Here is a 24,339-nt window from a genome sequence, read left to right as displayed (position 1 = left end):
GCCGATGATACTGCTGTGTATGCTATTGCCCCACCGGTTGACCAGGCTCTATCTGAACTACTTTATTGACCTGAAATTAGTTTTGAAGGCAGGTAAAACTAAGCATATGTTGATCTCTAGCCCGCATAACAATGTACTTTGGATGGTGTCCATATTGATCGTATCTCTGCTTACAAATATCTGGGCATTTGGATACATGAAAAGCTGTCTTTATAAAAAGCATATGGATGAGTTAGTTAAGAAGCTGAGAATAAAAATTGACTTCTTCTATAGAAATAAGTCCTGTCTCTCGATAAATAGTAGAAAGCAGATTATTCAGTCGACATTCCTATCGGTCCTAGACTTTGTTGACATCATCTATATGAACGCAGCTGCCATTTCATTAAAGCGATTAGATGCAGTTTATCAGAACGCACGGCTCTTTATTTTAAGCAACAATTTTTGTACTTATCACTGCATTCTCTACCAGAAAGTTGGTTGGCCCTCTTTGATGTCACGTAGGTTGATACATTGTTATATTTTCATTTATAAAGTCCTTTTACAAAAAGTCCCACTGTATGTAACATCATTACTTTAGACATAGGAGTTACCACCCCCGGTCTCAGGGATGGTTAACTCTAGAAATTCCTTTGGTCTCTACTGAGTTCTTGCACCTTATTTGTGGAAAAATCTTCAAAATGTTCTTTAATTTGATGCCTCTCGGGCAATTCAGAAAGCTGATTGAGGACCTTATTTAACTAGGCAAGTCAGTTAAGAACAAATCCTTATTTACAATAACGGCTAAGGAACAGTGTTCCTTGTTCGGGGGCAGAATGACAGATTTTTACCTTGTCAGCTTGGGGATTCGATCCACCAACCTTTCGGTTACTGGCCAAACGCTCTAACTAGGCTACCTGCTGCCCCTGATGAATGTGTTTGCTTTTTATGACCATTTTGTATTTAAATTGTTGTGTATTTTCTGTAATTTATGTAATCCAAGGCACATCTGTAAAAGACACCTTGGTCTCAGTATGACTCCCTAAAAAAAAAAAGTTAAATAGCCTATGCTACTGACTATAGACTATGAAATGTAAAAAGGAGATGTTGGGTGGTGGAGTGTAGGGGTGGGAAAGAAAGGAGGGTGTTGTCTCACACAGTGTTGAATATCAGGTGAAGCGCGTCTCTAGCTGGTGCATTTCTCTGAGGGCAGCAGCAGCAGACAGATTCCTCAGGGAGCTACACCGGGTGTGTGCGTCTCGACATAACAGCCATAAATAGCCTACCGTCTGAATAGTTTGTCCAGTCCATACGAAAAATATATTTGCTTTGATCATACTTGTACTGTCAAAGAACGGTACTCGTTTGGGAGGCATTTAGGGATAACAAGGTAAGCCATTCCCATTTTTGCATGAAATGAATTTGATTAAATATTGTTCTTGAATTCTTATTCAAAACGAGCTGGTGGGAATGTGAGTCAACTCTGTTATTTCTAACTAAATTCAACAATTGCCTGTACCTATTGGATATTTGAGACTAGTGCAGAGACTAGTCTCAGATAAATAAATTAAAAGTAATGTACCTATCATTTGCTTTAATTATGTCTATAGCCTACTTATTAATGTTTAATAATTATGCTGTCCTTTTTGTCTACTAAATGTGTCTACTTTTTGTCTATTATATTGTAACATGTAAATATAATGGTTATACATTATTGAACGATTTTATAACTTTCGTTTTTCTCTTTTAACAGTTTGAGAGGAAATGTAATGAGAACTGTTGACTATAATTGGAATGCATGGTCTGCCCTCAGTCATTTGCATTTTCAAATGTCCTGCATCATTTCACATCTACTTGCTTTCAATTAAAATTCGAAAAAATMTGAGACTTTTACAAGTAGCCAATCAAAAACCTTTGAAAATGCTATGAGATAGGCATGACATTAGTAGACTATAAACAATCAGAACACTGCCTAAGAAGCACATCACTTTCCTTACTCCTCCTATATGTGGAATTTGTTTCACAATTGCTCCTCAATACATGCAATAAATCAATCAATTATAATGTAGCATAAAAAAATTCAATATGTAATATTTCTACAAGACAATCAGTTAACTATGAGGACTTCCTGTGCTATGAGAAAGCTTTTGTGGCATCACCAAAACAATTATTTTTCAATAGCACTGAATAGCTCAAACCATTGTTTGTGCACACAATAGTCTCAGGCTACATTTACACAGGCATCCTAATTCTGATCTTTTTCCACTAATTGTTTTTTTGACCAGTCAGTCAAAATATTTGGGCAAAATATCAGAATTGGGCTGCCTGTGTAAATGCAGCATATGAAGGCTGCAATATTCACTGATAGGCATGTGCAGAATAGCAAAACACCTGATGCTTGTTTGACATGCTAATATTTCTCTTTATGGAGACTAAAGTGGGAAAATCTGTCAAATCAATGATAACAATCCCAATAAATGAAAGTTCAAACCCACTAGGCACACACTGATTGAATCAATGTTGTTTCCATGTAATTTCAATGAAATACATGCCAATAAAATGTATTTCAATGACATTACGTTGAACCAACGTGAAATAGACGTTGAATTGACTTCTGTGCCCAGTGGGAAGGCTCAATCGATGATCAGGCTCTGATTAATATTTCACCTTGCATCAAAGACAAAGTAGTAGGCTACAGAACAAAGGAAATGTGCGTCTCCAAACAGTTTAAAGAGCACCAAAAAGTGACTTGCCAAGTGTTTCGTAAGTGCCAGGTGCATATACTTAGACGCTTAGTATAAATGAAGCTTGCTGAATATGCACTTATTGCATAGGGATCATTTATCATTAGGCTGGCCTGGACAAAGGAAGCTGACAAAACAACATATGGCCACAGGAAAATGAAACAGGCCTATATTAATAACTTCCATGATGATAACTTTAAATTCTATTAAGCCTGGGTGCAGTGCCAGTCTGTTTCTGTTCTCTTGACAACTACTTATGGAATTGTCATGTCAAACATTTTACATGACTATGAGTGACAAAGAGTTAACATGATAGAACAGACTGGCACTCAAATGATACAAATGATACTGAGGACACATATTTTGTGAACATGCATGTATTTTCAGGTAGTGTCTAAGGATAATTATTTAGAGATTGAGGTTGCCCCCTGGTCAGCACTAGCTGTCTAGCAGAGTTTGATATCCTGCTTCAAAAAGAGTCATACTGATTAGGACTTCAAGATATAGATTGCTGACATACTAACAGGGGCGGACTGGGACAAGAATTTGGCCCTGGCATTTTATCCACACCAGCCCACGTCACAGTGCGCCGTCAACTAAAGCAAATACAACATGTAAAAACACCACTGGAGATACAACTCTGCTCTAGCCATTTTGTTTGCCTCCTATTGTGCTGTCTTCTGTCTCAGCATCTTCTCTGCTGTCACTCTGTGCTTCTTCTTGTTCTTCTGTTTATCTGCCTGTCCGCTTAAGCCTTATACGTTATAAAAGCCAAGCGACTTAGGCTATATTGCTATATTGCAAAGTAGTGCCTGTCATATGTGTTCCCCTGAATCAACACCTCCCCTATGCATTATTAATATCACAGGGCTCCAGACTAACATTTTTCCCTGGTGTCACTGGTGCCACTTACTTTTACAGCTGGTGGCACCAGCCCATGATTTGGTTGGACCCAAATCATGACTAATCATCTTATAAAGTCATTCAAACTTTATTAAAAAGTATAATATTTAAACTATTGAGGTATTCAAGAAATACATTTTTTCATCGAACACTTCCAAGCAGGAATGCATGGTTCAAAATATTTTGATATGCAACCTGATCCAGTGATTGTCAGGAATGTTGGTTTAACAATTAGACTATAGTTGCTATATTTTAGGACTTCATCATTTCCAGATTTCTTTTCTTCAATCGAGATGAATTACATCTTTATGTACATTTATGTTGGGGTTTAACACCTGAGGAAGTGGACACTTAAAACACATAACTAGATCGCTAATCCGCTGCTGCAGCCATGTATTCATCCAACAGTAAATTGAATGTCCTAAAAAAACCTTGCAGTTGTAGGCTACTACCCGTGAGACCTATTGCGAGTTCGAATCTCATCACGGACTACTTTAGCATTTTTGCTAATTAGCAACTTTCCAGCTACCTACTACTTTTTTAGCTACTTTGCAACTTCTTAGCATGTTAGCAAACCCTACCCCTAACCCTAAATGTAACCTTTTTAGCTAACCCTTCCCCTAACCTTAACCCTAACCTTAAACATTTAACCTAACTCCTAAACTTAACCCTAACCTTAACCCTAACCCAGCAAACATTAGCCAGCTAGCTAACCTGGATTTATGTCAAAAATAATGTGAGATGCTCTGAGACCAGCTCAATGCTATCTTCTAATCTTACTATAGCACAAGAGAATTCAGCAATATGTGACAGCCTTGTGAAATGTATTGGAAGTTCACAAGTAATAAGATAACTGAAGAAATGTTGCGACTGTGAGCAATGAACAGGACACAACTAGACGTTTCAGTGGTCTTTGGTTGAAGTGGTGCCCTGAAGTCCCCTGAAGAAATAAGGTTGCATTTCTCTAGTGAGTAGAGATTACATTCAATGGTCTTTAGTGTTTGTGGGTCTCGGGTTAATCAATCATCTTTACTGTACATCAACTGTCTTTGAATGTTTAGTTGTCCTTTAGCTGTTTTAACTCCAGTTCTTTAAATATACTGTACCGTATATGTAAGGGCACATTGTGGATACACCAATAGTATGTATTGCTCTACAGACTGCTTCATGATCATGACAGTCATCCTCGTATTGAGTCATTCTGAGTCATACACACACCTAGAGGTAGGTTAGGTCTCCCATACGTATGGTCATGTAATCATCCATCTAAGGCACAGCCAGCTTTAGATCCCCAGCCAGTGCTTTTTATCTCATATCAAACCCTCTGGGCATCAAAATAACCTATTTTGGCCCACCTCTCAGGCTTCTAAGGAGCAAGCAGGCATTCTGTACCAACTCCCCGAACTGTCAGAACTGGACACTTATTAAGTCCAACAGCTCAAATAAAAATGACAATACTCATTCCATATTAGTGAACCTGGCATAACAACCCATCTCTTTGCTTGTCTTTGATCCTGCTGGTCCATTTGACCGGCATTGCATTGCGATGGCTCTATCACTATCCCCTTTCCTGCTACACCAACATTTATCTCATCCAATGACATGCGAAATCTCCAACACGTACACCCAGAGTGGTATCGAGTGGAATTATCAGTCCGCTGCCCTTCAGAACTTTAATGCACTGCCTTCTGTACAGTTCAATCCCTGGCCTGTCATCTAGCTGCTGAGTAACTATAAGGAGCTGTATGTGAAAATTAGCCTGTCTCAGTACTCACACACAGCCCGTTACAGAGACCAGCACATGTTGCCTGATTTATGAAAATGTGCTTTTGTTTTATATATCTATTTATTTTCTTAACCTCTATGCTTTGTTGGTTTCCCTCATAACTTATGTCTTGACTACCAATGATTCTGTGTCAGTGGAGCTGGTGTTTGAAGTTAATGGTTTTATGTATCAGGAGGCGAATCGACAGATACATTTCAGTAATGTTATTTGGATGAAAAGTAAATAGAAAATGCTGTGTTTCTTGAAGCGGGACCTCTTGTTTACTCTGGCGGCATTGTAATGATGTGTGAGGTGAGGAAATCTTTACAGAGAACCTCTCTTGAGGAAGAAGATATTTGGCAGTCTAATCCATATTTACAGCACTCCCATCATCTTATATATATATATATATATATATATTTTTTTTTTGCTGTGTTGTGGTTTTATTTAGGATTATTATCAAAATCTTGAATATCCTTTTATGTAATGGATGCCTGGCATATGGTTGTGCTATGACGAATGCTTACTCAGTCTCAGGCTTATTCAGTCTTATTTGCAACAGTGACTACATATAGCTTTTGCCATTCTGTAAAACAGGGATGGAGCCTGGGGGATGGCTTTTTTATTAACTGCTCTCTTTCTACTGTGTTTTTAGTGGGACTTCTGTTCAATGAAAACATCCCTCCAGCAAGTTCCTATCATGCCATTTCAGTCCCATCGCGAAAGAGACACCATAAACATATTGGATCTTGACTTTATGACCCAGAAAGCCCTGCAGCCAAACTCCAAAGACAGATGGCGCAACAAGCAGTGACAATTCTGAAGATTCACTATCCTGACCTGTCAGTGTTTTTAATGTTACTGCCAAAGTCATGTGATTTGTGCAGGCATTGGCAAGGGCTCATGCCTCCTAGCATCAAAGACCTGTGATTGACGAGGTACCAACTTCTCCAGTCTTGAGTCACAAGAAGGGGCGATACAAATGGTGGACTCCCAACGCCTGTGCTGAAGTTTGCATGGCTGAATTCTGATTTAACAAAACATGACAGTCAATCCCAAAGACATTCAACTAGTGAATGAACCGTAAATAAACCCAAAATGGTTCCCTCAGATGAGAATATCACTGTGCCAGAAAGCTGTCCCAACTGCAGTTCCTCCTCCTTCGCTGAGGTGGATATCACTAAGGCGGTGACCCTGGGCCTGGTGATGGGGGTGTTTGTCATCTTCGGGGTTCTCGGTAACATCCTGGTTATCCTGTCTGTGGTGTGCCACCACCACCTACGCTCCGTCACACACTACTTCATCGCCAACCTTGCGGCGGCAGACCTGCTCCTGAGCTCCACCGTGCTGCCGTTCTCTGCCACCTCGGAGGTCCTAGGCCGCTGGGTGTTTGGCCGGTCTTTCTGCAGTGCCTGGGCCGCCCTGGATGTTCTCTGCTGCACTGCCTCTATCCTAAGCCTGTGTGTCATCTCTGTTGACCGCTACCTAGCAGTCAGCTACCCGCTGCACTACCCTGCCATGGCCACTGGGCGGCGCGGCCTGGTCGCAGTGGCAGCTCTCTGGGGCCTCTCGGCAGCCATATCCGTAGGTCCACTCTTCGGTTGGAAGGAGCCCGACCCAGAGGACGAGACTGAGTGCCGGATCACAGAGGAACCGGGTTATGCTATTTTCTCTGCCCTGGGGTCGTTCTATGTGCCACTAGCTGTCATCCTGGCCATGTATTGCAAGGTGTATGTGGTGGCCAAGCGGAAGACTCGAGACCTGAGGGAGGGCAGGAAGAGGGAGGGGGGGATGGACACGGAGGGAGAGGGAGTGACACTGAGGATCCATCGGGGAAATGCCCCTGCTAAGCCAGAGGGGCAAGAGGAGGAGGGAGAGAAGTGCATCATGAGGCGGAGACGCACCACCTTCGCCCTCATGCACCTGCTGAAATTCTCCCGAGAGAAGAGGGCAGCCAAGACTCTGGGCATTGTGGTTGGCTGCTTCGTTCTCTGCTGGCTGCCCTTCTTCCTGGTTATGCCCATTGGTGGGTATCCCACAATGCCTTTCCTTGCTCTCCCTATGTGCTGCTACATGCCTTTGTTTTGAATTGCATGGAAATGAAAAAGAGAATGCGATATGAAAATGAAAGCAGATACAGAGACGTTTAATATGAAAAACATAAGTCTAATCAACTATTGAATAACAGTATCATAGGGAGTAACATAGGGCTGGGAATTGCCAGGGACCTCACAATACGATATTATCACAATACTAAGGTGCCGATATGATTCTCACAATTCTATATGTATTGCGATTTGATAATACGATTTTATGCAATTTGATATTCCAAACATAGTGCTCACCATGGCTGCTGCAGCGGGACAAGAGAGAGTCACGAGAAAACAAGTTTTGATCAGTCATGGAAATAAAAGCTCTAAAAACATGTTGGCTCACCATTTAAAAAGAAGATGAATGAGAAGCTAGAGAAGAAGAATTTGCCTGAGATTTGAAATTGATACGTAAGGGAAAATCAAGTCTGAAATTTAAAAATGAAAATCACAAACTTCATAAACCTTTTTTAACTTCAAATACACTACAAGTTTTAGGTGTCCTGCATTGCAGGAAAGTTCTCCTGCAACAGGGAGATCAAAATATGATCATACATCTGTACAGCCGACTAACCCTAGCTAATGTTAACTACCTACCTCTTTTTTTTGTAGATACTTGGTCATAGAATCAATATAATATCGTCAAAAAAAATATTTCGATACTCTACTGTATAGATTTTTCCCCCCATCACTAGAATAACATCACTGAATGAATTTGCATTTTTCTCAAGAAAATAATCCCTAGAACTGATTTCCCATAGCAGCATATAAACCCCCCTTACTGGATAGAGTGTGATTGCCAATGCCTGACTCACAATGTGTCATTTTCTAGTCAGGGAAGCTTCCCTTCCAAATCTCTTAAAAATCAACCCCACCACTCAACTCTATTCAACTGTGAAATGTAAATCTTAACCTCTCAATGGAAAAGCACGAAATTGAATGGAAATGAATGTTTTTGAGACTGAAAGAGGGAGACTAAGCCACAGGACCTATTTTCTGCATATTTCCTGCTACAGTACACCAAAAACAATGTTAGGAGCCGTAAACAAATGCAACCCTCTATTATAGAAATTCAGCTACAAAAACACTGGTGTTAGCATAGCCATGGGATGAGTCATGTATAACAATTGTTCAGTGATTTGAAAGATAAGAGCTATACACTGAGTGTACAAAACATTAAGAACACCTGCTCTTTCCATGACGTAGACTGACCAGGTGAATCCAGGTGAAAGCTATGATCCCTTATTGATGTTACTTGTTAAATCCACTTCAATCAGTGTAGATGAAGGACAGGAGACAGGTTAAAGAAGGATTTTTAAGCCTTGAGACAATTGAGACATGGATTGTGTTTGTGTGCCATTCAGAGGGTGAATGGGCAAGACAAAATATTTAAGTGCCTTTGAACAGGGTATGGTAGTAGGTGCCAGGTGCAACGGTTTGTGTCAAGAACTGCAACGCTGCTGGATTTTTCACGCTCAACAGTTTCCACAGAATGGTCCACCACCCAAAGGACATCCAGCCAACTTGACACAACTGTGGGAAGCATTGGAGTCAACATGGGCCAGCATCCCTGTGGAACGCTTTCGACACCTTGTAGAGTCCATTCCCTGACGAATTGAGGCTGAACTGAGGGTAAAAAAAAACATGTTTTTGTACACTAAGTACATATGATCTTGTGATGATATATGTAGTCAAACCCAATGTTGCCTCACAGCTGTCATCAACATCGTTAATACCCCCCACAAGCCTGTGAGAATGTGATTAATGAAATGCCATATAATGGCTACGCAGACTTTAATATCCTTGATTAAGGATCCGACAGATCTGTAATTCAAGATTATATGGAGATTGGGGTTGAACTAATTTACTGTAAATTAACAGATTATCAAAAGGCCTGCTGATGGTTTGGTTCCGAATACACCTCCTTTGGTCTTTGGAAGTGTAGCCTTATCCATTCAGATTCTGTGCACTTCTAATCCTACTTTAGAATTCATTTATACACAATTTCTTGATGGTAATTCAATGAGTCCGATGTTGGAATAGCCTTTTGATTTATTGGGGTTTTATTGTATACATAACAACAGAGTCTACGACCCTGGTCTCCGCTCTTGAATGCTCCGTATACTTGTCTGTGTTTTCTTTAGTTGTACATCAGGAATTCAATTACTGCCATGGAGAAGCAGAGCAAATGAAATACCAGTGCTCAACCGAATAGGGTTATACTTCAGGGAAGAAATGAAATGAACAAAAACACTATTCATTCTTTTATTCCAAAGCCATTATAAACAACAACCATAAAGGGCATGGTGTTGTGCGCAGTAAGCCAGCGCCCCACAATCACCCTTCATCTTTCCAAGGCAGCAAAGCATTACTGGAGTCATGCATTTCAATTGAAACAGAACTTCAGACCTGCGAGCACAATATTCAATGTCAAAGCTAATGCCCCTGAGATTCTCAGACTATAGGAATGAAAGAGTTGAATGTTTTAGACCTTTAGAGACAAAGCTCTTCAGATAGAGAGAAACAGGTACACTACCGGTCAAAAGTTTAGACATTGAATCATGTAGTAACCAAAAAAGTGTTAAACAAATCAAAATATATTTTAGATTTGAGATTCTTCAAATAGCCACCCTTTGCCTTGATGACAGCTTTGCAAACTCTTGGTTTTCTCTTAACCAGCATTATGAGGTAGTCACCTGGAATGCATTTCAATTAACAGGTCTGCCTTCTTAAAAGTACATTTGTGGAATTTCTTTCCTTCTTAATGTGTTTGAGCCAATCAGTTGTGTTGTGACAAGGTAGGGGGGTATACAGAAGAAAGCCCTATTTGGTAAAAGACCAAGTCCATACTATGGCAAGAACAGTGCAAATAAGCAAGGAGAAATGACAGTCCATCATTACTTTACAACATGAAGGTCAGTCAATACGGAAAATTTCAAGAACTTGCAGTCGCAAAAACCATCAAGCGCTATGATGAAACTGACTCTCATGAGGACCACCACAGGAATGGAAGACCCAGAGTTACCTCTGCTGCAGAGGATAAGTTCATTAGAGTTACCAGCCTCATAAATTGCAGCCCAAATAAATGCTTCACAGAGTTCAAGTAACAGACACATCTCAACATCAACTATTCAGAGGAGACTGCGTGAATTAGGCCTTCATTGTCGAATTGCTGAAAAGAAACCACTACTAAAGGACACCAATAAGAAGAAGAGACTTGCTTGGGCCAAGAAACACGAGCAATGAACATTAGACTGGTGAACATCTGGCCTTTGGTCTGATGAGTATAAATTTGAGATTTTTGGTTCCAACTACCATGTCTTTGTGAGACGCAGAGTAGGTGAACAGATGATCTCCGCATGTGTGGTTCCCACCGTGATGCATGGAGGAGGAGGTGTGATGGTGCTTTGCTGGTGACACTGTGATTCATTTGGAATTCAAGGCACACTTAACCAGCATTGGTACCACAGCATTCTGCAGTGATATGCCATCCCATCTGGTTTGCACTTAGTGGGACTATCATTTGTTTTTCAACAGGACAATGACCCAACCCACCTCCAGGCTGTGTAAGGGCTATTTGACCAATAAGGAGAGTGATGGAGTGCTGCATCAGATGACTTGGCCTCCACAATCATCCGACCTCAACCCAATTGAGATGGTTTTGGATGAGTTGGACCGCAGAGTAAAGGAAAAGCAGCCAACAAGTGCTTAGCATATGTGGGAACTCCTTCAAGAATGTTGGAAAAGCATTCCTCATGAAGCTGGTTGAGAGAATGCCAAGAATGTGCAAAGCTGTCATCAAGGCAAAGGGTGGCTATTTGAAGAATCTCAAATATAAAATATATTTTGATTTGTTTAACACTTTTTGGGTTACTACATGATTCCATATGTGTTATTTCATAGTTTTGATGTCTTCACTTTTATTCTACAATGTAGAAAATAGTAAAATAAAGAAAAACCCTTGAATGAGTAGGTGTTCTAAAACTTTTGACTGGTACTGTATGTTGGCCTTACATCCATCTTATCAGATAACCTTGAAGTAAGTACACAGTGAACACCAGAATGTCTGAGCTGCCTCTGCTCATCCTAGTGCTGTATTCAATACAGATAGGGGTCAATAGGTCATGCAAATGATTCATGATTCATATAGACGTTGAACTACTGTACTTGCTATATTGACAGATCCGTTTGTGTGTGATTTCTGTCTGTGTTCTTTCCACAGGCTCCATATTCCCATCGTACAGGCCATCTGACACCATATTTAAGATCACCTTCTGGCTGGGCTACCTCAACAGCTGTATCAACCCCATTATCTATCCCTGTTTCAGCCAGGAGTTCCAGAGGGCCTTCCTCAACGTTCTGCATGGACGCTGCCTCAGACAGGGTGGCAGGAGCTCCAAGTCTCTGGGGTTTGCTCCTTCCTATAGTCCCAGTCCTGATCCATCGTCTCTTATTAGATCCCAGCCTCACCCCTCCTCCTCCAGCTCCTCCACTCCCCCCACCCAGCCACGCCGAGCCGCCTCCCCAGCCTCTCACGCCTCCTCCTCTGGCTGCTGGAAGACCTTCTCTGGCTCCTCTTCCTCAGTGGGGGTGCCAGGCCATACCCAAAGTACCCGGGTCCACAGTAAAAGCCTGCTGAAGGTGTGGTGTTTTGCAGCGGGGGAGAACCCGTCCCAACAGGGTGCTGCTTGCCTGAGCCCCTCAGCCCCTGGTGCTACATGTCAAACGAAAGTCCATTGCCACTCCCTGGGAGCAAGAGGGGAGGCTGTCTGACTGGGAACACTAAAGGATTCTGGGTAATTAAAATTCCCCCAAGTTCTGGGAAGAGATGTGGCACTTATTGGCATGAAGTTAAGACATCTCTCCCGAGATCTGCTGGAATCAGTCAGTACAGCTATTGACATAAAGCTGATGTGTCTTCATGTTTTGGGAAATGGGAGAGAGTACACCCACTGAAGAAGATACTGTAACACACCTGGAGGTAGAGATGTACTGTACTGTATGTGCTCCACTGTAGATCGATGTACAGTGTGAATCAGAAGGATACACAGTGTCAGTACAGAAACTGAATAAAGAGTACTGAGTCAGTAAAGAGACCAGGGTTGGGGAGTAGCTGATTACATGTAAGATTACAGATACTTTAGAAAAACTAGATTACTTCTTGGATTACTTTAAAATTCAGAAAGGCTGTTTGCGAAAAAATACATTATGACACCTTTCTGTTTTCTCAAATCAAAATAAAATCGAATTTGTCACATGCGCCGAATACAACAGGTGTAGACCTTAGCGTGAAATGCTTACTTACAAGCCCTTAACCAACAATGCAGTTTTAAGAAAAATAAGAATTAAGAAAATGGTGACTAAATAAACTAAAGTTTAAAAAATACAAGAGTAACAATAACGAGGCTATATACAGGGGCTATTAGTACCAAGTCAATGTGCGGGGGTACAGGTTAGTCGAAGTAATTGAGGTAATATGTACGTGTAGGTAGGGGTAAAGTGACTATGCATAGACTATAAACAGCGAGTAGCGGGGTCAATACAAATAGTCCGGGTAGCCATTTGATTAGCTGTTCAGGAGTCTTATGGCTTGAGGGTAGAAGCTGTTAAGAAGCCTTTTGGACCTAGACTTGGCACTCCAGTCCCGCTTGCCATGTGGTAGCAGAGAGAACAGTCTATGACTAGTGTGGCTTTCCTCTGACATTCAATTCAGCATTGATAAAAAGGTACAAGTTTAAGATCGTTCCAACTGAGCGAGTCTGACCACAAGTTAGAGACCACTATGATGACACACCAAATGTGTTTGATGGATCCTTTTTGTCTTGTTCTGATGTCTCTTAAGGGGAAAGTAATCCAAAAGTACCTGAAAGTAATCAGATTACGTTAGTGAGTTTGGGTAATCGCAAAGTTACGTTATTGATTACAATTTTGGACATGTAACTAGTAACTGTAACAGATTACATTTAGAAAGTAACCTACCTAACCCTGACAGAGACTGAATGAAAATGTGCTTCAGGTCACCGAAGATGATTATTTGAGGATGATGTCCATACATAGGTTCAATTTACAGTTCATACTGCTACATTTTTTTGGACAATATTTATGACAAGCTTACCATCTGACATGTGCAGTTTTCACAGTGCTTTGTACTGAAAAATGTAACACGTGCTCGGCTCTTACTATGTAAAGTAGCTACTGTGCTGCTGGTGTGTATGCTTGTGTCTTGTGACAGTGGTCTCTTTCTTTACCTACTCAAATAGCAGAAGAACATGTCCGTCAAACACATGCACAGCTAGATACTCCGACACACTAGACCCAGAGAATGAGCCAAATACCTGCTATGTATTGTGGGATGTTATAGTTCATTGATCAGTAAAAATAAAGTCCGTAAGAGTCTGTGTAACCCATTTCAATCTTAAATGCAATGGAAATTGTATAAAATACAGAAAATATTTATTATTATGCCTCTCTCCAATCATAGTTGAATATTTCACTGTATCTGCACCAATCCTCAATGAAAATTAGACATGTCACCTGTTGTTTTGCCTGTGTGATGAATAATTATAATCAGGAATGCATGGCCTTTTTATCTGTCAGTCAGCCCTCAATACATAGTATTCCAAACATTAGGAACACCTTCCTAATATTGAGTTGCATCCCCCTCATCCCTTTTGTCCTCAGAACAGCCTCAATTCGTCGGGGCATGGACTCTACAAGGTGTCGAAAGTATTCCTCAGGGATGTTGGCCCATGTTGATTCCAATGCTTCCCACAGTTGTGTCAAGTTGACTGGAGGTCCTTTGGGTGGTGGACTATTCTTGATACACACGGGAAACTGTTGAATGTGAAAAACCCAGCAGCGTTGCAGTTCTTGACACAAACCGGTGCGCCTGGCACCTACTACCATACCCTGTTCAAAGGCACTTAATTATTTAATCTTGCCAATTCACCCTCTGAATGCCACATATACACAATCCATGTCTCAATTGTCTCAAGGCTTAAAAATATATTTTTAACCTGTCCCCTCCCCTTCATCTACACTGATGGAAGTGGACTTAACAACAGACATCAATAAGGGATCATAGCTTTCATCTGGATTCAATGGGTCAGTTTTTCAAGGAAAGAGCAAGTGTTCTTAATGTTTTGTACACTCAGTTTATTTAGTATGTTATGATTTCAAATATCCATATAGCCACTTGTTAGACACCAAAATACAGGGAGGTTCCAACAGTCCGGTTGTTAGTCACACAGTCCGGTTGTTAGTCACAGAGTCCGGTTGTTAGTCACAGAGTCCGGTTGTTAGTCACACAGTCCGGTTGTTAGTCACAGAGTCCGGTTGTTAGTCACACAGTCCGGTTGTTTCAACAGAGTCCGGTGTTAGTCACACACTAGTCACAGTCCGGTTGTTAGTCACAGAGTCCGTTGTTAGTCACACAGTCCGGTTGTTAGTCACACAGTCCGGTTGTTAGTCACACAGCCGGTTTTATCACACAGTCCGGTTTTAGTCACAGAGTCCGGTTGTTAGTCACAGAGTCCGGTTGTTAGTCACACAGTCCGGTTTTAGTCACACAGTCCGGTTGTTAGTCACACAGTCCGGTTGTTAGTCACACAGTCCGGTTGTTAGTCACAGAGTCGGTTGTTAGTCACCACAGTCTGGTTGTTAGTCACACAGTCCGCGTTGTTAGTCACACAGTCCGGTTGTTAGTCACAGAGTCCGTTGTTTTAGTCACAGAGTCCGGTTGTTAGTCACAGAGTCCGGTTGTTAGTCACACAGCGGTTGTAGTCACACAGTCGGTTGTTGTCACACAGTCCGGTTGTTAGTCACACAGTCCGGTTGTTAGTCACAGAGTCCGGTTGTAGTCACAGAGTCCGCGTTGTTAGTCACCAGTCCGGTTGTTAGTCACACAGTCGTGTATCACACAGTCCGGTTGTTAGTCACAGAGTCCGGTTGTTAGTCACACAGTCGGTTGTTAGTCACACAGTCCGTTTGTTAGTCACAACAGTCCGGTTGTTAGTCACACAGTCCGGTTGTAGTCACAGGTCCGGTGTTAGTCACAGAGTCGGTTGTTAGTCACACAGTCCGGTTGTTAGTCACCACAGGCCGGTTGTTAGTCACACAGTCCGGTGTTAGTCACACAGTCCGGTTGTTAGTCACAGAGTCGGTTGTTAGTCACACAGTCTGGTTGTTAGTCACACAGTCCGGTTGTTAGTCACACAGTCCGGTTGTTAGTCACAGATCCGTTGTGTCACAGAGTCCGTGTTAGTACACAGAGTCCGGTTGTTAGTCACACAGTCCGGTGTTAGTCACACAGTCTGGTTGTTAGTCACACAGTCCGGTTGTTAGTCACACAGTCCGGTTGTTAGTCACACAGTCCGGTTGTTAGTCACACAGTCCGTTGTTAGTCACAGAGTCCGGTTGTTAGTCACACAGTCGGTTGTTAGTCACAGAGTCCGGTTGTTAGTCACACAGTCCGGTTGTTTGTCACACAGTCCGTTGTTTGTCACACAGTCCGTTGTTAGTCCACAGAGTCGGTTGTTAGTCACACAGTCTGGTTGTTTAGTCACACAGTCCGGTTGTTAGTCACAGTCTGGTTGTTAGTCACACAGTCCGGTTGTTAGTCACACAGGCCGGTTTTAGTCACACAGTCCGGTTGTTAGTCACAGAGTCCGGTTGTTAGTCACACAGTCCGGTTGTTAGTCACAGAGTCCGGTTGTTAGTCACACAGTCCGGTTGTTTGTCACACAGTCCGGTTGTTTGTCACACAGTCCGGTTGTTAGTCACAGAGTCCGGTTGTTAGTCACACAGTCCGGTTGTTAGTCACACAGTCCGGTTGTTAGTCACACAGTTCCAGGGTTGGTTAATGAAGGAGAGATTTTAATTCAGATAACAGATTCTAAAGTGATATGGAAAAGGTCAAGTCAAAAATGACACAACAATTATCCAATAAAAATAGATTAAATGATACCAAACAAAACAACACAATAGGATGACAACGCCTGGATAGGTATTTTACTCCTTTAAACAGACTAGGGGACATACTGCCATCTTGTGTCATGAGAGTGTACTTGCGCTCATAGGACTGAGCAGACCATTTTTCCTGTGGGGATTTGATGAGCCTACAGCAGTTTCCCAAAGTCGGTCCGGGGCCGTTTTTGTTGTTGCCCTAGCACTACACAGCTGATTCAAATAACCAACTCATCATAAAACTTTGATTATTTGAATCAGCTGTGTAGTGCTAGGGCAAAAAACAAAAACGTGCACGGGGGCAGGACTGACTTTGGGAAAACCTGGCCTACATTACATTTATTTATTTTATTTAACCTTTATTTAACTTGGCAAGTCAGTTAAGAACAAATGAATACTTACAATGCCGTCCTACATGAGCTGAATAAGTAGAGAGGCAACATTGACGTCTGTATCTTTGCAAGAGGCCCTTTGGAGAGCATTCAGTAATGTTTCTGTATGCACTGTAATTTACAGTATAATTGTTTGGAATTGTTTGACCGATTTGGATGTTTAGCCTTACTATTCATATTCATATGGTCTTTCCTACACAAAGGTTGTAATATTGTTGTTAATATTGGGGGGCACAGTAACCTTAATACACAGGGCACTATAGGGCTAGACTTAAACACTACACACAAATCAAATGTCGGGGCGGCAGGTAGCCTAGTGGTTAGAGCTATGGGCCAGTAACCGAAAGGTTGCTAGATCGAATCCCTGGCATTTAACCCACTGTTCCTAGGCCATCATTGTAAATAAGAATTTGTTCTTAACTGCCTTGCCTAGTTAAATAAAACATTAAAAAAATTCTGTCAAACATGATCAGTGGCCATGTGATGCGCTATTACCAAGGGTGAGGAGTGGAGAGAGGGAACACATTCTACCTCCTATGGTCAGCACACAACAATCACCAAAAAAGCCAGAGGCTGAGTTTTGTTTTTGATCTTTATTTTTTTTGGTTATTGTTTTTACATCACCATTCATGGGATTTGACACTTTCCATAGAGAGCAAGCATCCTCAAAACCCCACAGCCATCAAGACAAACACCATCACACAGTTTCACTTTCACAATCGGAGGGGGTTAGGTGGAGGGGGGAGACACGGGGTGTGGGGTGTGGGGTGGGATTTGAACAGCATTATCAACCTCCAACCTAAAACTCTCAATCTGTGTTTCGCTTACATCACATATTAGCGATGTGAAAAGAAAAACATCCAAACTGACAGAGCAAGAAGAAGGAATGCTTGCATGTGTGTGTCTACAGCCCTGTTTATACCTGGAGCTAACATGGGTGCTTTGTCCTGATCTTGTCTACATTCTGATTGTGCCCACATTTCCAGACATTTGTCTACACATGGTATTACCTTGTGTCTGTTATCTGTCCACTGTGTCTGCATTGTGACAAGATTTCCTGGTCCCTTACTTTATGCAAATTATTCCACAGCTATTCTTTCAAAATAAAATGTATTTTACAAACATATTGATGTAATCAGTCAATGCTGCCAACTGTCAATGATTTTAGAGGGAGGAATAATTATTTCAATGGTTTCCCTGTCTAGATCTGTCTACACTTGTAAGATATCCAGACACTTGTCAAAAAATGTGAGCACAATCTGAATGTGTACAAGATCAGGACAAAGGACAAAAGTTAGAACCAGGTATAAAAGGGGCTTGTGTGTATACAGTATATTGTGGGGACACGATGGCAGCGCCAGCGTTGACAGCTGGTTTATAATATCTGAGTCAATGCTTTAGGGATGGGTGCTCCACCACAGCGTTGGGTGATTGGTAGATATCTGTGGCCTTGTAGAGGAGCTCTGTGTAATTGCTGTGATGTGAAGCTTGTGGTGCAATCTTAAAGACACAATTCAAGGGCCAACGAATCCTGGGTCAGCAGAGGTATGTGGATCCCACCCAACTAATCAAAAGCTTATATACAGACGGTGACACACTGAAACAGTGTGATTCTGCAGCAGCAGTTAATTTTAGAAAAGCAGGGTAGGGAAGAAAACGTGCGTGTGGAAGGAGTTCTACAGAGTGCATGGCTTCCATACAGCTAGTCTGCCACACACTACATGCTCTTCTAGTAGCACCAGGTCCGGAGGGGTTGCTATTGGCAAATTCCGATCTTACAACCGTTGCCATGACAAACAAAAATCAGGGCCTAGGGTGACTCAAGGGCCTCGTAGTCAAGGCAACAGAGGGCAACAATAGAAGAGCCAGAGAGAGAGAGAGAGAGGTAGAAACGAGCAGACATACTTTGAGTCTCAGGAGGACTCATGCGCTTCTGGCTGACAGATCTTATTTGTGCTTTGGCAGGCCCCTTGCTCCACCCTCCAGTCTATGGGAATAGAGGTATGAATCATTTTAACCCTGCATCCCCCTCCGTTTGAGAGAAATGCATTCCAAAACCAAGCAAGCAAGTGGGAGACTCACGCTGAAAAAATACCAATACATTGGCCAGGGTTTTCCATGGGATGAGAAGAACAACTGGAGAATCTAAAATCTAAAATATTGTTAGTCATCATAGTAAAATAATAATGACAAAAATAATCACAATAATAACCAAAATCTGAATAATTATGACCATAATATCTCAATGAGAATGATAAAAAAGTGAAGAGGCAAAGAGAAAATAAAGAGTTTTTGCTCAGCCATGTAGCCTACTCTTCACATGTGAGGACGGAGACTTATCCCGGCCTTAATCTTACATGCCAGACAGTACAGTTTAGATCATTCAAGGGTTTTTCTTTATTTTTACTATATCCTACATTGTAGAATATTAGTGAAGGCATCAAAATTATGAAATAACACATATGGAATCATGTAGTAACCAAAGAAGTGTTATATTTGAGATTCTTCAAAGTTGCCACCCTTTGCCTTGATGACAGCTTTGCACACTCTTGGCATTCTCTCAACCAGCCTCATGAAGTAGTCACCTGGAATGCATTTCAATTAACAGGTGTGCCTTCTTAAAAGTTAATTTGTGGAATTTATTTCCTTCTTAATGCGTTTGAGCCATTAAGATAGCCCTATTTGGTAAAAGACCAAGTCCATATTATGGCAAGAACAGCTCAAATAAGCAAAGAGAAATGACAGTACATCATTACTTTAAGACATGAATGTCAGTAAATCTGGAAAATTTCAAGAACTTTCTTCAAGTGCAGTCGCAAAAACCATCAAGCGCTATGATGAAACTGACTCTCATGAGAGCCACAGGAAAGGAAAACCCAGAGTTACCTCTGCTGCAGAGGATAAGTTCATTAGAGTTACCAGCCTCATAAATTGCAGCCCAAATAAATGCTTCACAGAGTTCAAGTAACAGACATATCTCAACATCAACTATTCAGAGGAGACTGCGTGAATCAGGCCTTCATTGTCGAATTGCTGAAAAGAAACCACTACTAAAGGACACCAATAAGAAGAAGAGACTTGCTTTGGCCAAGAAACACGAGCAATGAACATTAGACTGGTGGACATCTGTCCTTTGGGCTGATGAGTATAAATGTGAGATTTTTGGTTCCAACTGCCATGTCTTTGTGAGACGCAGAGTAGGTGAACAGATGATCTCCGCATGTGTGGTTCCCACCGTGAAGCATGGAAGAGGAGGTGTGATGGTGTGGGGGTGCTTTGCTGGTGACACTGTCTGTGATTTATTTAGAATTCAAGGCACACTTAACCAGCATGGCTACCAAAGCATTCTGCAGTGATATGCCATCCCATCTGGTTTGCACATAGTGGGACTATCATTTGTTTTTCAACAGGACAATGACCCAACCCACCTCCAGGCTGTGTAAGGGCTATTTGACCAATAAGGAGAGTGATGGAGTGCTGCATCAGATGACACCTGGCCTCCACAGATCACCCGACGCTCAACCCAATTGAGATGGGTTGGGATGAGTTGAACGCAGCAGTAAAGGAAAAGCAGCCAACAAGTGCTCAGGCATATGTCGGGAACTCCTTCAAGACTGTGAAAAAGCATTCCAGGTGAAGCTGGTGAGAGCATGCCTAAGTGTGCCGCAAAACTTTTCCAAGAAGGCAAAGGGGTGGCTACTTTGAAGAATCTCAAATATAAAATTATATTTTGATTGTTTTACACTTTTTTTGTTACTAACATGATTCATATGTTATTTTATAGTTTGTGAGTCTTCACTATATAATTCTACAATGTCAGAAAATAGTACAAATAAAGGAAAAACCCATTGAATGGAGTTAGGGGGGTGGGGGGTTCCCAAGGCTTTTTTGACTGGGTACTGTATGCATATGCACAATTCTGAAGATGATAGTCATCTGGCTGCAGTTAAGATCATCCAAACCGCTGACTGGAGTGACCCTTTCACCTGAGTGATTGAACACTAACAAGCAGGACTCCCTTCCCATCCCTGTCTAATCTCATCCCTGTAGGCAGTCACACTGAAGTGTCAAAACTTTCATTTCCCTGCTATGATTCCTTAAACACAGATAAACATTACTACCTGAAAAAGACGTCTACCTTCTTAAGGGGCTTCCTATGAGACCTTAACACAGCCAGTGGAAAACCAGGGTCCAAGCCACAGCACAGTGCTGAAGGACATACAGACACCACTTTTCTGTGATGCGATGCGTGCACGTGTGTGTGTGTCTGTCACAGTGTGGTGTGTGTGTCTGTCACAGTGTAGGTGAGTGTGTCTGTCACGGTGTGGGCTGTGAGTGTTCTGTAACGTATGATGTGTCTGTTCACGGTGTAGATGGGGATGTCTGTAACAGTGTGGAGTGTGTGTGTCTGTCACAGTTGTGAGTGAGTGTGTCTGTCACACGTGTGAGATGTAGTGTGTCTTGTAAACTGTGAGTGTGTGTGTGCTCAACAATCGTGGGTGAGTGTGTCTGTCACGGCTGTGGGTGAGTGTGTCTGTAACAGTGTAGTGAGTGTGTTGTCTGGTGTTGAGTCAGGAGAGGAAATGCGAACACTGAAAGAACAAACGACTTTTAGGCCAGGATCTCGCTGAATTGCGACGTGAAGGTAGAAAACAGTGCCAGACTGCTTCCTTAATGAAAACAGACCATGCAAAACAAAGGCCCATTACCAGCACTCCAGGTCTGAGACCCACAGGATGGTGCACTGGACCAGTGGTGTCCACCCTTACACATTAACATGGCACATTAGTTAGATATGGCATTACTCCACGGTCTACTTTTCAAGCTAAATTGAATAGTGTTCAGCCTCAGGCCACAGCTTACAGGAATGACACTAATAGAACAGCAGTTAAAAAAACTAAAACATTAAACATATTAAGAAGCATTGTTGTTTTTAAAAGAGCACCTATCAGTGGAATACGAAATAAAAAAATCTGGCACCGTTTGTATCAGTTAACATCAGCTATTTTACCATGTTGTATCTTACATCCTTCTTGTACCATGAATGTAAGAATAATACAAAAATCGAAACTATCAGTACAACTTCTGTGGGTTCAGCACATAAAAGAGTTAAAAGGAAAAGGGGGAGTGCCATGAAATTAAAAAGAAGGAGCCGGGGAGCAGAAAGACGACCGTCTTCTGAATGCACTGTTGTACTGGGACATTCTAGAACAGAGGGAGGGTTGCTGCCTGCAACACGTTCAATAAATGGTGTATGAATCTCAAAGATCCCATTACAGTGATAGTATTACAATCCCCTTCCAGGCGAGTATATGGTCACAATACTGGACTGATAGCGTAGCTTGAGAGGCGGAGTTGAATGAGCTAGTGAAAAAGTTGGGCATTCCCTAGTATTCTGACAAATCTTCCTTCCGTCGCAGCCGCCCGGTACACTCCCTCCCAACATCCTTAAATTTGAGTCACTCTCCTCTCAGGCCGTTAAGTTCCATGACGCCATCTCCCTGGGAGACAGCGCTCTATCCACCGCCACGCCAAAGAAACTCTCCTTAATCTACTGGACTTTTCCGGCTCACCAGCAGCTTCTAAATATGGACCATGTTTTTTCATTCCATTTATCCTTCAAACAAATCTTCTTGGTGGGGATGAACATAGAGAGAGCACCCGTGAGAAGTTCGCTTTAAGGTTTTCAACAGGCGTTCAGTTTAACTACTAATCTCATGGCTCATCCCGGTAACCTGAGGACGAATTAGCCATACTACCAGCTTTAAACGAATAAACAATGGACAAGCTCAATAAATTGTGTTGATCGTAGCCAGTGCGGTACTGATTTCTTACAGATGTGGGAGATGACAAGCCAACAGTGGAGGGCATAGGCTGTAATAAACAGTAGAGAACAAACACAAACCAGTGAAAAGAGGAAAGATTCAATTATTGAGAAGGCATAAACAACTTATCTCTTCCATGTTTGTTTCACTACATAATGTTAGCCAAACTAATCTTGATGTAGAACATGTTACCCATGTGTCTCCATACTTCATTTACCACTACATTGAAAAATGAAAAAAGAGCGAACGAAACAGATTGGACTTCCTCCGTGCAAATGCGACATGCACTTCTTGACTAAACTAAATGATACATGGCAGGAAGAAAGATACAGGAAGAACACTAAATAAAATAGGAGTCAAAAAGTGCTCAAATACGGGCTGTTGTTTTCGTCTCTTTTTTCTTCAAATGAGGCCAAAATCTTTTTGTATAGGCGTCTCCTTAGAGTGGCTGTCGGTAGAAGAGAGTGGGGGAGAGATGTAGTGTGAGCGGCAGAATGGGGGAGAGAGATTGAGGAGGGGTGGAGAATGGTTTGGCTCCTGGTGAATGGCCCCTAGTCCCTGATGCCCCGCCCCTCAAGCCTCGTTTCCCCTGTGGCCAAGTGGGAGGGTTAACCCAGGCTGGTGATGTTGGCCCTTGCCAGCAGGGGCCTCCACAATGCGGCTGGTGTTACGCCGAGGAAAGGTATGTCAGATCAACTTGTTCAGCACCTTACAAGTTACAGAAGAGGAGGAAGTCAATATCACTGTATTATGAACATTCTTGTTATGAACATTGGTATCATAGGTTATCATCAAGACTATGATAGTATGGCCTCCCGGGTGGTCAGTGTTCTAAGGCACTGCCATCGGCAGTGCTAGCTGTGCCATCAGAGACTCTGGGGCGAGCCCAGGCTCTGTTGCAGCCGCCGCGACCGGGAGCGCCCATGGGGGCAGCGCCACAATTGGCATTTAGCGTCGTCCGGTTAGGGCAGGGTTTGGCCGGCAGTATTCCTTGTCTCATCGCCGCACTAGCGACTCCTGTGCGGGCCGGAAAAGGCCCCCCAGTGCACGCTGACCAGGTCGCTAGGTGTACGCATGTTTCCTCCGACACGATGGTGCGGCTGCCTTCCGGGGTGGTATGCGCGCATGTGTTAAGAAGCAGTGCGGCCTCGTTTGGTTGTGTTCGGAGGACGCACGGCGCTCGACCTTCGCCTCTCCCGAGTCCGTACGGAGTTGTAGCAATGGAGACAACGACAAGAATAACTACTAACAATATGATACACGAAATGGGGAGAAAAAGGGGTAACCAAACTATGATAGTATAATGTCAGATATCTCTAGTGAATGGATTCATGGATCGCTCACCATAGTAGGCTGAAACCGCTGGACTGGATGCAGTGTTGCCGGAACAGGCTGGCGCCGGCTACTCCGCTTGGCTGGAAGGCTTGGCAGAGGAGGCAGAGTCCATAGTTTTGGTGTGACTGACACCTCACAGACAGCCGTCCATAAAGCCCCGGGGAAACACCCCTTAGCTCAGCCAGCTGCGAAAACAGGGAGAGGCAGAATCAAGATCAAAGATCAAACAACTGCCGAACCATACTGCATGGCGTAAACCCCCGAAAAAACACCATGAGCTAAAAACTTAATTCGATTTCAGACGATTGTCTGCCAGGACGCGAAATTAAACTTCATCTCTCTCCC

General features: G+C 42.5%; 1 protein-coding gene across 1 annotated transcript; it reads left to right on the top strand.

Moving 5' to 3' along the window:
- The first annotated feature begins 6,053 nt into the window (after nt 1-6,053).
- LOC111961090 (alpha-1A adrenergic receptor-like) lies at nt 6,054-13,891 on the top strand. Its single transcript, XM_023983208.2, has 2 exons — nt 6,054-7,414; nt 11,701-13,891. The coding sequence occupies exons 1-2, from the start codon at nt 6,487-6,489 to the stop codon at nt 12,249-12,251; spliced, it is 1,479 nt and encodes a 492-aa protein (XP_023838976.1). The 5' UTR covers nt 6,054-6,486; the 3' UTR covers nt 12,252-13,891.
- Nucleotides 13,892-24,339: the final 10,448 nt, after the last annotated feature.

Source organism: Salvelinus sp. IW2-2015, linkage group LG4q.1:29 (genome assembly GCF_002910315.2).
Source record: "Salvelinus sp. IW2-2015 linkage group LG4q.1:29, ASM291031v2, whole genome shotgun sequence".
In the NCBI taxonomy this organism is placed as follows: Eukaryota; Metazoa; Chordata; class Actinopteri; order Salmoniformes; family Salmonidae; genus Salvelinus; species Salvelinus sp. IW2-2015.
The sequence above is the reverse complement of the archived record's forward strand: the minus strand, read 5'-3'. Positions and strand labels throughout refer to the sequence as shown.